We start from the raw sequence: 15159 nt of genomic DNA on the forward strand, positions 1-15159 counted from the left end.
GCTGTATTAGCTCTCTATCAATTGGCAGAGGCACAATAGGCTAAAAAGCCTCTTCCTGTGACACTTACTATGAACATAGAACATCAAAAGGTTACAGCAGGGGTAAGCCGCTTGGCCCCTAACACCTATTCTGCCATTCTATGAGATCATGGCTGATCTTTTACTTTAGCAACACGTTCCATCTCCCATCCCTTATTATCTAAAAATCTATGGATCTTTGCCTGAATATAATCAGTGAGTGAACTTCTTGGGAAGAGAATTCCAAAGAATCACTATCCTCTGGGTGAAGAAACTTCTCCTCATCTCCTACCTTTTAATTTGAGATTGAGACCCCTGCATCTACACAGCACAGCCAGGGGACTTACCATCCCTGCCTCTATCCTGTCAAACCCATAAGGAACTTGCATCAGATCACCTCTCATCCTTCTAAACATGAGAGTACAGGTGCTGTCTGCGTAATCTCTCCTCATAGCACAACACCCTTTCGCCTCAGCCCACTTTTGCTGCATTCCCTCTAACATGCATTTAACTCCCGATTTAGGGAGAACACTTTCAATTCTCATGTACAACGATACTCAGGTGCCCCTGAACACCAACACTTTTCAATCCTTTTCAATCTCTCACCATTTAAAAAAATATGCTTGTCCTTCTGGATTTTCTACCAAGGTGGATCTTCACATTTTTACACATTCATTTCTCCAGTACTGTGTTTGTTTTTAAACTTGTACTAATTTCTTTTAACTACTAATTCACTTTACACCTGTTGATAACCACTATTTCCATGACGTCTTTTGAGTTTATCTGTGAAAACAGATGAAAAATATTTCTTTAACTTTGCTGCCATTTCTTTATTCCTGAATATAATGTCTTCTTCAGCAGTGTGTAAGGGACCCATATTAACTCTTGCTAATCTTTTGTTGTTTAAATATCTATAGTCTATTTCATCTTTAGAACACAGAACATAGAACAGCACAGCACAGGAATAGACCCTTCAGCCCATGATGTTGTTCTGAACTAATTAAGCTAATGACACCTAATCCTTCTATCTGCACATGGTCCATATCCCTCCCTTCTCTGCGTATCCATGTGCCTATCTAAAAGCTTCTTAAACACTTCTGTCGTATCTGCTTCCATCACCCTCCCTGGCGGTGCATTCCAGGCACCCACCACTCTGTCCTCGCACTTCCCCTTTGAACTTTCCTCCTCTCAATTTAACTGCATACTCTCTTGTCTTTCTCACCAGATTACTGCCATACTCCACTTTTCCATCCCTTATCAATACCATGGTCCTTTGGTGGATTCTGAGATTTTTTCTATCCTCAGGCTTATTGTTCATTTTAACCCATTTCCTTTGATCTAATGCTATCTTTAACTTCTTTTGTTGACCACTTTCCTGTTGTTTTTTTGAGCCCTTAAGTGACATATACTTGTTGTAAATAATGCACTTAAACACTAACCATTGTTTGACCATTGTCATACCTTTTAATGTAGATTCCTATTCTACCACAGCCAGCTCATGGCTTTGGACTTCAATGTTTCCTTTGTTTAGATTTAAGACCTGGTTTTAGGTGCAGCAGACACAGTAGTATAGCGGTTAGCATAACGTTATTACAGTGCCAGCAACCCGGATTCAATTCAGGCCGCTGTCTTTAAGGAGTTTGTACATTCTCCCCGTTTCTGCGTGGGTTTCCTCCGGGTGCTCCGGTTTCCTCCCACATTCTAAAGATGTATGGATTAGGAAGTTGTGGGCATGCTACGTTGGCGCCAGAAACGTGGCAACACTTGCAGGCTGCCCCCAGAACACTCAACGCAAACGATGCATTTCACTGTGTGTTTCGATGTACATGTGACTAATAAAGATATCTTATCAAATTATGTATAATCTTAATATAAAAACTCTATCGTGGTATGATCGTTTCCTAAAGGTCCCTAACAAGATTATTAATTAATACTTTTTGTTGCACAATATTAGATTTAGAATAGTCTAATCTCTAGATGACTCATCAACATGGTTTTGTGAAGGGAAGATTCTGCCTGACCAACCTATTGGAGTTTTTTGAAGAAATCACAGGTAAGGTGGATAAGGGAGAGGCGGTAGATGTTGTGTATTTAGACTTTCAAAAGGCCTTTGATAAGGTCCCTCACAAGAGACTGATTAATAAGATGAGAGGTCATGGAATTACGGGTAGGATAACAGAATGGGTGGAGCATTGGCTGGTTGACAGGAAGCAAAGAGTGGAAATAAAAGGATCTCGTTCTGGTTGGTTACGGTTACTAGTGGTGTGCCACAGGGGTCGGTGTTGGGACCGCTCCTTTTTACCTTGTACATTAATGATTTGGATGATGGAATAAATGGTTTCGTGGCTATGTTTGTGGATGACACCAAGATAGGTGGAGGAGTAGGGAGTATTGAAGAGATAGGAAGGTTGCAGAGGGACCTAGACAGTTTAGGAGAATGGGCAAGGAAATGGCAGATGAGATTCAATGTAGGGAAATGTGCAGTTGTACACTTTGGAAGCAGAAATAAGCGGGCAGATTATTATCTAGGAGGAGAGAAAATCCAAAGCACGGAAGTACAAAGGGACTTGGGGGTACTCGTGCAGGATACCTTAAAGGTTAACCACCAGGTTGGATCGGTGGTAAAGAAAGCGAATGCTATGTTGGCATTCATTTCGAGAGGTATAGTGTATAAAAGTAAGGAAGTGTTAATGAGGCTCTACGGGGCACTAGTGAGGCCTCATTTGGAATATTGTGAGCCGTTTTGGGCCCCACATCTTAGGAAGGATGTGTTGACGTTGGAGAGGGTTCAGAGGAGATTTACGAGGATGATTCCAGGAATGAAAGGGCTTACGTATGAGGAGCGTTTTTCGGCTCTTGGACTGTACTCGCTGGAGTACAGAAGAATGAGAGGGGACCTCATAGCGACATTTAAAATATTGATAGGAAAGGACAGAGTAAATGTGGCTAGGCTGTTTCCCTTGGTGGGTGAGACCAGGACCAGAGGGCACAATCTTAGAATTAGAGGGTACAGTTTCAAAACAGAGATGAGGAAAAATTTCTTTAGCCAGAGGGTGGTGAATTTGTGGAACTCCTTGCCACATACAGCAGTGGAAGCCAGATCAGTGGGGGCGTTCAAGGAGGAGATAGATAGATATCTAAATAGTCAGGATATCAAGGGATATGGGGATAAGGCCGGTAATTGGGATTAGAATAGTTTTTTTTTTCTTCTTCCCCCATTCCCCATTTCTCATTTCTATTTCCCTTTCCTTGGAGCAGACTCGATGGGCCAAATGGCCTGCTTCTGCTCCCTTGTCTTGTGATCTTGTGAACAAACTGATCTGGAAAACCACCTTCTATAAACTCCATGAATTTGCAATCTATACTATCATTGTTAATTTGGTTGGAATCACTGTCCATGTAGATTGAAATCCCCTATAATTATTCAGTACCCTTGTTACCCTCTAATTTCCTGATTTATGCTAACCCCTTTACTGGTTGGAGGCCTATAGATTACCTCCACAAATGCCTCTCAATAGTTCTTAGTCCAGACTAATTCTACTTTTTGATTTTCCAAGCAAAGATCGGCTCTCATTACTGCCTTTATCCCATTGGTCATTATCAGGACCATGTCAGGACCACATCTCCTCCTTTCCATTTCTAACACGTGTAAAACCTAATAATCATGGAAGACTTATTTCCCAGTCTTGGCCATTTTCAACCTTGCCTCCATAATGGCTCACATCCATTAATTTCTATCCATGCCATTAATCCACCTGCCTCGTAACAAATGCTGTGTGGATTCAGATAAAGAACCATAAATTTTCCTCTTTCTTTCCCCAATACTGTCACTAGTGCCCCATGAATTGAATCCTACATTTCCCACACCTGTCTTTGAACCATGGATTCATCTCACTGATCTTATTGACCCCATGCCAAATTGAATGCGATTCTATGATGAGTTCTGACGGGAGCAGAGTCATACTTGGTCAGTGTTGTGGAAGTGAATGTAGATGGCCTGAGTGATGAAGAGAAAACATGGTCAGAGCTCAGCTGTGAGTAGACTGGTTCAGCCTTAGATGTTGGCTAAGGATAACAATGGAGTAAGTTGGTGGCTACAGAACAGGATTTATGATGCCCTTTGTGTTTCCTATAACCAGTTGGTTGAAATTTCTGCTCATCCAATCTGGGATACCAGGCAAGAAGCAGAACAAATCAGAAGACGTGGATGGTCAACAGGGTGCCAATCAATGGACACAAAGAAAATAATGTGTTTTTAATGATGCTGTGGAAGGTCAGGATTTAGATTAGAAACAGGAAGAGACCAAGGATGGACCCTTAAAGGACTCCAAAAGCAACCCTGAAATATTGCAGAATTCCTTATACAGATTTGGTTAGAAATCCAGGATCAACAAGATGTTAATGAGTACTCACCCCTCGATTGCTGGCATTCTCCTGCAAAAATTTTCTGAACTTATTCAGGAAAATGTATCTGGATGCTTCACCCTAAAATGAAAAGAGTTAAACATGTTTTTGTGTTGAATTAAATCTTTTATCATTTAACCCTTTGGTTACAGTCTCAGCTTCCAACTAGATGGAACCTCAAATTCCCTGGTGAGAGAGTTTCATTGAAAGCTTCAGACTTGACACATTACCAATATGCTTCATACAACTGAGTTAGACTTTATTAACAGCCTCAGTCAAAAACCCTGTGACCATATCCCACTAACAGCATGTACATAAGTTAAAAACTGGCAGTCAGATAGTTAATAAAGAGACTAACCTATTGTTGACCTGTATTGCAATAAGCTTAAATACAAGGAGGATAAGTGATGCTTTGGACACTTAATTGGTTTAGGTACCAGACTTCAAGTGGGATATATTAGTCTTCAGTAAAGTAGAGATTCTAAGATTACTACCAGCTCTTTAAAGGGTTGAGGGGCTGTAGAATAAAACTGTTTTAAATAAAATTTTAAAATGATGAAAAGATTTGTTAAGGAAGAGGGAATTGTTTTGTCTGGCATAGGAATCCTGAATAAGATAGGGTAAGGGGCAAAGGTAACTTTCAAGATCAATTTTTTTTTGTTTGAAAGGGATGTTGAAAGAATAAAGGTAGACAGGCATTGAATATGGATCAATTGTGATCCAGATAAATGGCAAAACAGCCCCAAAGGCTGAATGACCAATTCCCATTCATACATCCCCTGAACTCACTGAGCTATTAATAATTTATTTCTGCCAATGCATGAAATTCTACACTTTTGCCCATATCTATGTTTTATATGACACAGGAGGAGACTATGCAAGCTCCCAGAACAATTCCATTAATTCCATTCCATCATTTATTTCCCTATAACTTATTCTCTCACACATGACCATTAACACTACACTGATTCACCTACCACCCACCTAGGGGTAATTTACAGTAGCCTAACAACCAGGACACCTTCGGGATGTGAGAGGAAACCAGGGCACCCAGAGGAAACCCACGTAGTCACAACGTGCCAGCTCTACATAGACAGCACCAGAGGTCTGAACTGAATCTGGGATACTGGAGCTATGGGCAGTTATACAACCTGCAGCACTATCATGCCAACTATCTACACTTCTATCAATGATCTAGCTCATCCTTACTTCTCAAATTGTTCTATACCCATGTATGAAGGTCTCTGTAATTTATTTCTTTCAAATCCTCATTCTTCCACTACAACTTCAGCGCCACACCCTTCCAGCTATTTGACCTTGCACACTGGACTGTCCACTCAATCAAACCCATTAATAAGTTTTCTTCTCCTTTTAAAAATCTCTTCATGAAGAAGCTCTCTGGCAAGCCTTTTGGTCACCTCACCCAATGCTTTTCCTGCTGCCAAGTTAAGTTCATTTTTGGCCTCTGGAATTCTGTGCAGAATTTTAAAGAGATAAAGGCAATCTAGCTGTCATTTAACTGCCACACTGCAAAACCAGACACCAAAAAAAATGAATAAAACATGGCATGAACTCGCCACACTTCAACACAACAAACTCATAAGTGAGTACCAACAAAAAAACCAGTAAACAAGCCATCAACATAACTCAGAGAATATTGGGCATCCTAACCCAAACACAGGGCAAACTCTGAGAAGAACATTCATGACATCCAGAGCATTAACCTGCAACAAAGCACAGACCACTTAGAAAACAATATTAAGATGCAAAGCACTAAACCACAACCTACCATTCTTACCACAAAGTGTTCAAAGTAAGTGCAGCACAAGGCCATGATTGACCAATAAGTTTGGCAAGGTGCAGAGTCAAAAATACATCTCCTTCAGGGGAAGAGGATGGAGAGAAACAGGAAAAGAATGAACAGGATCAAGAGAAATCAGATCCAGTTCCTGAGCTTACAGCTGGAGCTGGGAATGAATCTGAAATATATGCATTTAAAGCAGAAATATTCTACAGTCCCGCATTTGCTGCTACAATATCTACAGTAGGTGCATCACTGACTGATGTTTACCAACATGGGAAATAAGAGCAGACGCTGCTGGAAATACTCAGCAGGTCGGGTAGCACCTGTCAGAGAGAAATGGTTAACTTTTCAGTTCAATGACCTTTCATCAGAACTGGGAATAGTTAGCAAAAAAAACTTATTTTAAGTTGAGTGAAATGGGGGAGAGGCAGAAAGGACAAAAGGAAGGTGTGTGATAGGATAGTGGCCTGGTGAGATTGAATGATGCATGCAGTGGTGCCAGCTAAAAAGGAGCAATGAAAACTGGTGCATTACCAAAGCTGTGTCTAAAGCAGATGTCATTTGGGAGGAGTCAAAAGAAACCTGAACACCAGAAAAGGCGAGGGAGAAGAAAAATATCACGTGTGCAGATAGTCTGCAGTTGTGCTTAAGAAGGAATAGAGATAGTACATGATGGGTTCAAAATAAGAATATTGACAGTGGTCAGTTAGATCAGATTTATCATCACTGATATGACATGCAATTTGTTGTTTTGCAGCAGCAGTACAGTGCAAAGGTATAAAAATCAATAAATTACAAAAATAAATCGTGCAAAAAAAGGAATAAAAAGGTAGTGTTCATGGGTTCATGGACCGTTCAGAAATCTGATGGTGGAGCAGAAGAAGCTGCTCCTGAATCATTGAGTGTGGGTCTTCAGGCTCCTGTACCTCCTCCCTGATGGTAGTAACAAGAAGAGGGCATGTCCCAGATGGTGAAGGTCCTTAGTGATGGATGCTGCCTTCTTGAGGTACCACCTCTTGAAGATGTCCTCAGTGTGGGGGGGGGTTGTACCCATGATGGAGCTGGCTAAGTCTACAACCCTCTACAGCCTCTTGCGATCCTGTACATTGGAGGCTCCATACCAGGCCGATGTAAACAGAGTGCAGTATGTTTCAAGTGGGAAGTTAGAGAGTACGCATTGTATTCTACACAGAAATATAGACAGTAGGTAGTGAGATCCACATGTAAATATACATACTGGGCAAGAGGTTTGACACAAGAACGCAGACAGTGTGCAGTGGGTTATGGACAGGAATACAGACAGTTCACAGTGTCTCTGAAAGTGCAGTTTTACACATAAACTTAGACACTCAGCAGTGATTTCTTAATCAGGAATATAGACAGTAAGCAATAGTGTAAGCTCTTCTTGCACATTGTTACTCACCGATCCCCTGTCTCTGTTGTTGAGAAACAATTTCAGTATTTGAATCTGCAGCTCTTCCACAACTACAAAACAAAACATTACAGGTTATCAGTGATTCCTGCCCACTAGAATGTAGTTTTATATTTCACACCAATTCTTCAATTACATTATCACATTTCACAGCAAAATGCACAACATTAAGCTTCTATCAATAGGGCATCAGTTCGTTGATGACGTTATCCATTGTAATAAACAATGTAGGTGCAATGCCCTAACTTTAATTCAGCTGTATTCACCCAGGGCAACAAATGGGTACAGAAACAGGTATGAAGTGAGCAGGGAAAGGGATCTGTGTGCTGGCTGTGTCACCCTTATGGAACAAATTTTTTTTTTGTAGCAGAGTCCCAAAGAAGGAAACATTTTTGAGGTACAGATCAAAACAACTCCACCTTGGAAATGATCAGTGGCTGTAGGCTTGTACCTCATCAGTAATCAATCCCTGTAGAACTGTACCCCACCAATAGCCAGTGCCAGTGGAACTGAATCTCATCAGGATCCAGTGCCAGTAAGTCTGTTCCTCACCAATATCCAGTGTCTGTGGATCTGTCCCTCACTAATCTCCAGTGTCCATGGATGTCCCTCACATCCAGTGTCCTTTGATGTCCTTCACCAACATCCGGTGTCTGTGGATCTGTCCCTCACCAATATCCAATGTCCGTGGATCTGTCCCTCACCAATATCCAGTGTCCGTGTATCTGTCCCTCATCAAAATCCAGTGTCCGTATATTTGTCCCTCACCAATATCCAGTGTCTGTGGATCTGTCCTTCACCGATATCCAGTGTCCGTGGATCTGTCCCTCATCAATATCCAGTGTCTTTGGATGTCTCTCACCAATAACGAGTAGTTGGTCATCACAATTATGGTTATTGGTGAGAGACATCCATTTTATTTATTGCTGCTTCAACTACACAGTTAATGACAAATTGTAACATGATTAAAAAAGAATGCCAAGCATTAGACATTTGGACTTTTCTTCCTAAACTGGGATAGGCTACAGAGTCAAATGGTTATAGGAATGATTCTGTCATTTCAACAAGCAATAGCAGGATGGTGCTCACTATTGTATGTCAAAATTCTTCATAAATCAAGAATTAATTGTGATTTGGTTGCATGTTTCTATGTAATGAAGCTGTTTCAGGGGCTGTCAATTGACAGGATTTTAAAGAATGAGCATGATCATTCACATATATAGTGTTCAGCAACTCAAGATTTTAACACTCCAACTAGCAGTTACCACAGAGGCAGCCGAATTCCAAACATCTTACGTAGTGTATGATTTAAGGAAGACTAAGTGACAGAAACAGTGCATAAAGACATTCTATACTCATAACTTTGGCAGCGCCCCAGACTCGAATGAAGTAAATCTGAATTCTCACTACAGATATTACCCTCCATGTTATTCTTTCTTCAACACAGGTAAGTGTGGACACTGAATGAGGACAAGCTTGGCTGCACTGCTCATGCAGTGTATCTCACTGTCTACATTCATGCACAAAGACTGACTATTCATGCGACTACAGCATTGTGTCCATGCAAGAAACTGGTTTTGTGAGGAAGGAAAGGGATAAAAAAATTTTTAAAAAGCTATGTTAAGAATGAAGTTGCTTGAGACCAGGTAAAGCAAGTAATATCCAAACTAATACAATGTCATATAAAATGTAGGGTATTGTAGTACAGACAATGGGTCCAGTTTTGCAGTTGGCTCTGGAGCTGGAGATCAGAGCATGAGGGGCAAGGAAAGTGAGAAGGCAGACAGTGGGTTATGGGTTCTCTGTCTGTGTGTGAACATGCTGAGTGGCACCTATACCTGCGCCCATCTCCATGTGTGAGTGTCAATACCCACACAATGGAATCTAGTCTCCAGTCACCTTGGGCCCCCTCACCACTGGATCAAGACCTTGTGATGTGAAACCCATGAGGCAGCTGGTGTACAACAAGTACTCCACGTTAGAAGAAACCACAACAGACAACTTCCCTTCCACAATATGAAGGTCCGGAGCTGGATTGTCAGGACTCTCATGGACCACCCACCCCAACAGTGATAGACCTGAGGGCCGCTCCATTATCACAGCTCAGGATCTCAGACACTTTGATGATGAATTGTCACACTGAATGAGACAACAGGCAGGAGATGGTCATTTTAAAGAACACAGTGATAAGTGCACCTTCTTCTCAAGGGGCAAACCAGGAGAGGAATGGAGTGAGCTTCACCTTTAGTAATGAGCTAACCTGACATCTCAGCAACTCCCCCTGAGGAATTAGTGAACATCTTATAAGCTTTGGCTTACTCTAGCACAGAACCTACAGGCTATGGTCAGCAGGGGAATGAGATTGATGGGATGGCTCTGAGACTGGCATTGAGTCAATAGTCTGAATGACATCTTTCTATGTCCTAAGAAAACATGAATAATACGAGAATGCAAAAGTGGGAAGGGATGGACATTCTGTCAACACACACAAAATGCTGGAGGAACTCAGCAGGTCAGGCAGCATCTATGGAGGGAAATAAACAGTCGTCATTTCGGGTTGAGACCCTTCATCAGGACGGGAAAGGAAGAGGGCAGAAGCCAGCGTGTCTGGGAAGGAAATAGGGAAAGCTAACTCCAGCAATGTCCTTCCTTTGACAAAATGCTTAGAACGTGGCCTTGTCATAACGAACACCCCCTTTCATCACAGGGAGACACACAGGATGTCATGGCAACACAGCAGGCCCAAGCACTGGCACCTGTTAGAATGCATCATTGTGAGGAACCACAAAGATATTCATGTCACCTGAACCAAATCAGGCAGTGATCACTGTTGCACTAACAACTGCTTAATTTGCTCTATCAATTCGATCAACCAGGCCCAAAAACATCAGAGGTGTTGCAGCAAGAAGTTTAATATCAAAGCTGTCAAGCATCCCACAAAGACAGCAGTTCTCAGCCAGCACCTCAAAGACAACGTGAAAACTCTCAGCCTGCAGGAGCCACAAGACGTCCACAGTTCATGAGCTACCCTCGAGACCCGCAGGTGCCTATTTCTCTACCCAGGAAAATCAGGACTAGTTTGATGAGAGTTACCAGGAGATTCAGGAACTAAGTAACTGCAAATGCAAGGCATTCCTCAAGGGAAAAGAAACAGCTTTACAGGCATGTATATCCAGAGGTCCACCAGAAAACTCAGGACTTAAAGAACAAGTGAATGGAGTGAGTACAGGAGGCTCAGCAACTCGCTGACAACCATGGCGTGAGCAGGTTTTCAGAGCTGAAAAAGCAATCTATGCACCAAACACTCAAGGCCCTACCCTACTAAGATACAAAAGCAAAGGTGAACTCATCAGGAACAGTGAGGCAGTTAACAAACGCTGGAAAGAACACTTTACAGGCCCCAATAATCCTCTGTCCTTGAACTGAGCACTCTTGACTCCATCCCAAAGCAACATACTCAGAGGTGAGAAGCTCCACTCACAAAGCCACAATTTCATCAGCTACATCTGGGATGACGAAAGCATACCAGGGAACCTCAGCAATGGTTAAACATGACCACCTTCAAGAAAGGAGACATCCAAGTGTCATAACAATAGAGAGGTCTCCCTGCTAGCTGCCGAAGGAAAGTCATCCCCAGGGTCCTTCTAAACATTCTCACCTCAGTGGCTGAAGAACTGCTCCCCAAATCGTAGTGTGGATTCCATCCATCTAGAGGTACAGTGGACATGATCTTCACTGAACAACAACTCCAAAAGCACAGGATTCACCACCAGGCACCATGGCCTCTTTCAACCTCACCAAAACCTTTGACTCCATGAATCAAGAGGGATTGTGATATTAACAAATAGGTCTACAACAACAGAGCCAATCTCAGTGAAGACTGATATCTTCCGTGCTGCAATGTTTTGCCACCAACATTCTTGCAAGAGTGGAGCTAACCTTCAGAACTAATGGCAAGGTGTTCAAGCTACAGCAACCAAGGTCATCCAAACCTCGGTGCTCAGGCTGCAGAATGCAGTCAATACTTGTGTTTGCACACACTGGAAGGATGAGCTCCAAATCATTGTCAACTCATTCACTGATGCATAGTAGAGGATGGGCTTTACACTGTGTGACCAGGACAAAGATCCCCTGGCAACCTGCCCCTGCTGCACCACAGTATCCTCCAACAAAAAAGGTTCTCTTTGAGACCCTGAAAAATGTGGACCACTTTCCATATCTCAGGAGTCATCTTTCAGCTAAGGCAGATGATGGTGAACTACAATGTGCTAGCACATACCTTGTTTGATTCAGGAAAAGGCTATTTCAGGATTAAGGCCTCAGACCTAGTACAAAACTCTTGATCTACCGAGCAGCAGTGATCGCTGCCCTCCTATATGCTTCTAAGATTTAGACTGTCTTCAGCAGACATTGCAAGGCAATGGAAAAATACCATCAACACTGTCTCTGCAAGATCCAAGAAATTTACCGGAAGGATAAGCAAATATCAGAGTTCTCTCCTAGGCCAATATCTCCAGTGCTGAGGCCTTGGTTACACTCAGCCAGCCACAGTGGGCAAGCCACATCACTCCGAGGCTGACACCAAATTGCAGAAACAAACACTATTCTGAGAAAATGAGTACTAGCCAGACAGAGGGAAAGATTCAGGATGTGCTCAAAGTCTCCTTCAAGTAATTCAACATCCCATTTATTGTTGGAAATCCCTCAAACATGATCACTTAAACTGAAGGAGGAGCATCTGGGACAGTATTGAGAACCTCTAGTACATACACCAGGAGCACATGGAAGCCCTGTGTAATTTGCAGAAGGAGTGCACTACCTCAAAAACTGCCCACGCACCCTCCCCCTCAGGCACCACCTGCCTAATCTATGGAAGAGTCTACGGTTCCCAGACTGGCCTCATCAGCCACACCTCAGAACCCAAAAAGCTGGTCGGGAAGCAAGTCACAGTCAATCCTGAGGGTTCGTCCAATAAGACAAAGAAGTGAAGTAATTATGCAACAGGATAAAAAGGAGTAAGGATATCAGCTCATCGATTTTCATGGTTCCCCACCACAGTCAATACTGCATTGACATTTATTGATAAGATTCTCAGATGAAAGAATAGCCCTTAAACCTAAACTGAGATACTAACCATTAAGAAATTGCTGTCAGGAACATCTAGAAATGCAGGGAAGAACTACAAGGAAATGCAAGCAGTGGATACGGGAACCCTAGAACATTAGTGCCAAGGAGCGAGCTCCAAATACATTACCATATAAATGGCTCCAACCATCAGTATCCTTCAGATGGTAAGTGCTTACCTTCAATCCGCTTCTTCAATCGCTGACAACCACGTTCATAAGCTCGGCGTCTCAGCCTCTCCTCAGCACTTTCTTCCTTTACCTCCTTGCCCTGAAGTGAAACAATCCGGCTTCTGTTAAAATGAGAAAATTATTTGGAAAATCCCCCTGCCCCCAACTTCTCCCACTGAAACCAATCCCACGTATGCTTGCTCACTCACAAAGAGCAAAGGTCAAACAAAGGATCTCACCTCTTTATCAAACCTGGTTGGCCACCAGGTGGTGGGAATGAGCTCCTCTAATCCTGCTTCTTCCACTCGAAGAGGGGTCTTAATATAAAAAAACACAACTGATCGAAGCACATCAAATGTAACTTCAAGTTAAGGGTCATTAGGACACCAAGCCTTACTTTAAAAAAGTTTGTGTCATATTCTCAAATGACCATTGCCCTAACTTCTTTCCTCCGTGCTAATTTACTTCACTTATCCCAACCAGAAAAAGGGAAAGAATATTTCAGTCTTGCCAAGTTTTGAGAGACAAGATTGAAAACACAGGGACAATCTCTAAAAAGGGCACTATGTCCTCAGTTACACTACTCATAATGCAAGCAATTTCCACTGGTGAGTTCATCTGTTGTCAAACATTACAGCACAGAAACAGATTATAAAGAATGACAACAGAGGTAGGAAATCATTTCCAAATCCATAATGTAGCCATATATCATATAACTGTTTGTCCAACTCCAAAGGGCCTGTCAAGGAACCTTAGTAAAACTGAAGTCAATTGATAAACACTGGAACGGTTGGAGTCATACTTTGCACAGATCTAGATGGTTGTGATATCTATTTGACAGATCTTTTGGAGCTGGACAAACACATATGAATGTTTGGCTACAGTATGGTTTTGGAAATGACTTCTTAGCCTTATTTGTTGGAGAGGAAGGATATGATTACACTGGAGAGGGTACAAGTGGGGATGTTGTCTGGGATGGGATGTTTCAGTTAGGAGGAGAAACTGGAGAGGCTGGGTTGGGTTTCCTTAGAGTGGATGAGGCTGAAGGGGGGAGAAGATAGAGGCATACTAAATTGTAAGGGGCATAGATAGGGTGGATAGCGGGTAACTTTTCCCATAAGAAAGACATTTAAAATCAGAGGGAGTAGATTTAGGAAGGTTAGAGGGGATCTGAGGGGAAAAAAATTCACTCAGCAGGTGGCTTCAGTCTGGAAAGCAGGGCCTGAGAAGGTAACGGAGACAGGTACTCTTACAGCATTTAAAAAGCATCTGAATGATCAACTGTATCACCAAGATAAAGGCGGCTACAGACCACGTGCTGGTAAGAGTGATTAGTGTAGATACGTACTTGATGGCTGGCATAGACATGATGGACCGAAGGGCCTTTTTGGTATTGTGTGACTCTATGGGCCCTGGGGCATCATTGCAGGAGTTTCTCTGGGCAGTGTCCCAGACCCAACCATCTCCAGCTACTTCATCAATGGCCTTATTTCTACCACAAGGTCAAAAATGGGGATGTTTGTTGATGATTGCACACTGTTCAATTTCATTTGCAACTACGCAGACAGTGAAGTTTTCTCAGTCTGTGTAACCATGCTGCAAGATCTAGACAACGTTCAAGCACAAGCTAATAAGTGGTAAGTTACAGAGTGGGACGACAGAAGTCCCAGACAATAACCATCTACAAAAAAAAAATCTAACTACCTACTCTTGACATTCAGTGCCATTGTTGAGTCTCCCATCAACATACTGGAAGTCCACCATTGACTTGCAACTCAACTGGACTGGCTACATAAGTATGTGACTATAAGAACAGGTCAGAGGCTGGGTATCCTACAATGAGTAACTCATCCCTTCACTTGCCAAAACCCTTTCAACATCTGTAAGTCAAGAATATGATAAAATACTCTTCAGTTTTTGCATAAGCACAGCCCAGAACACTCAAGGAATTCAGCTCCACCCAGGAAAAAGCAGTTTATTTGACTGGAACCCATCCATCACCATAAACAACCTTTCTCTCAATGTCAGCAAAACAAAAGAGTTGGTCATTGACTTCAGGAAGGGGGCAGTGCACATGCTCCTGTCCACGTTAATGGTGCTGAGGTCAAGAGAGTTGAGAGTTTCAGGTTCCTAGGAGTGAACATCACCAATAGCCTGTCCTGGTCCAACCACGTAGACGCCATGGCCAAGAAAGCTCACTAGTGTCT

At 42.5% G+C, this 15159-nt stretch overlaps 1 protein-coding gene across 2 annotated transcripts in view; it reads right to left on the reverse strand.

Moving 5' to 3' along the window:
• LOC127571811 (E3 ubiquitin-protein ligase RNF123) overlaps positions 1 to 15159 on the reverse strand; it is a 331679-nt gene that overhangs the window by 243213 nt on the left and 73307 nt on the right. For both annotated transcript variants that reach the window (XM_052018522.1, XM_052018523.1), the window contains exons 16-19: positions 13192 to 13307; positions 12962 to 13052; positions 7650 to 7711; positions 4432 to 4503 (exon numbers count right to left, since the gene is read on the reverse strand). In XM_052018522.1, the coding sequence (XP_051874482.1) occupies positions 4432 to 4503; positions 7650 to 7711; positions 12962 to 13052; positions 13192 to 13307 (341 nt within the window). The remainder of the gene's footprint in view (positions 1 to 4431; positions 4504 to 7649; positions 7712 to 12961; positions 13053 to 13191; positions 13308 to 15159) is intronic.

The sequence above is a fragment of the Pristis pectinata genome, chromosome 6, assembly GCF_009764475.1.
Source record: "Pristis pectinata isolate sPriPec2 chromosome 6, sPriPec2.1.pri, whole genome shotgun sequence".
Taxonomy (NCBI): domain Eukaryota; kingdom Metazoa; phylum Chordata; class Chondrichthyes; order Rhinopristiformes; family Pristidae; genus Pristis; species Pristis pectinata.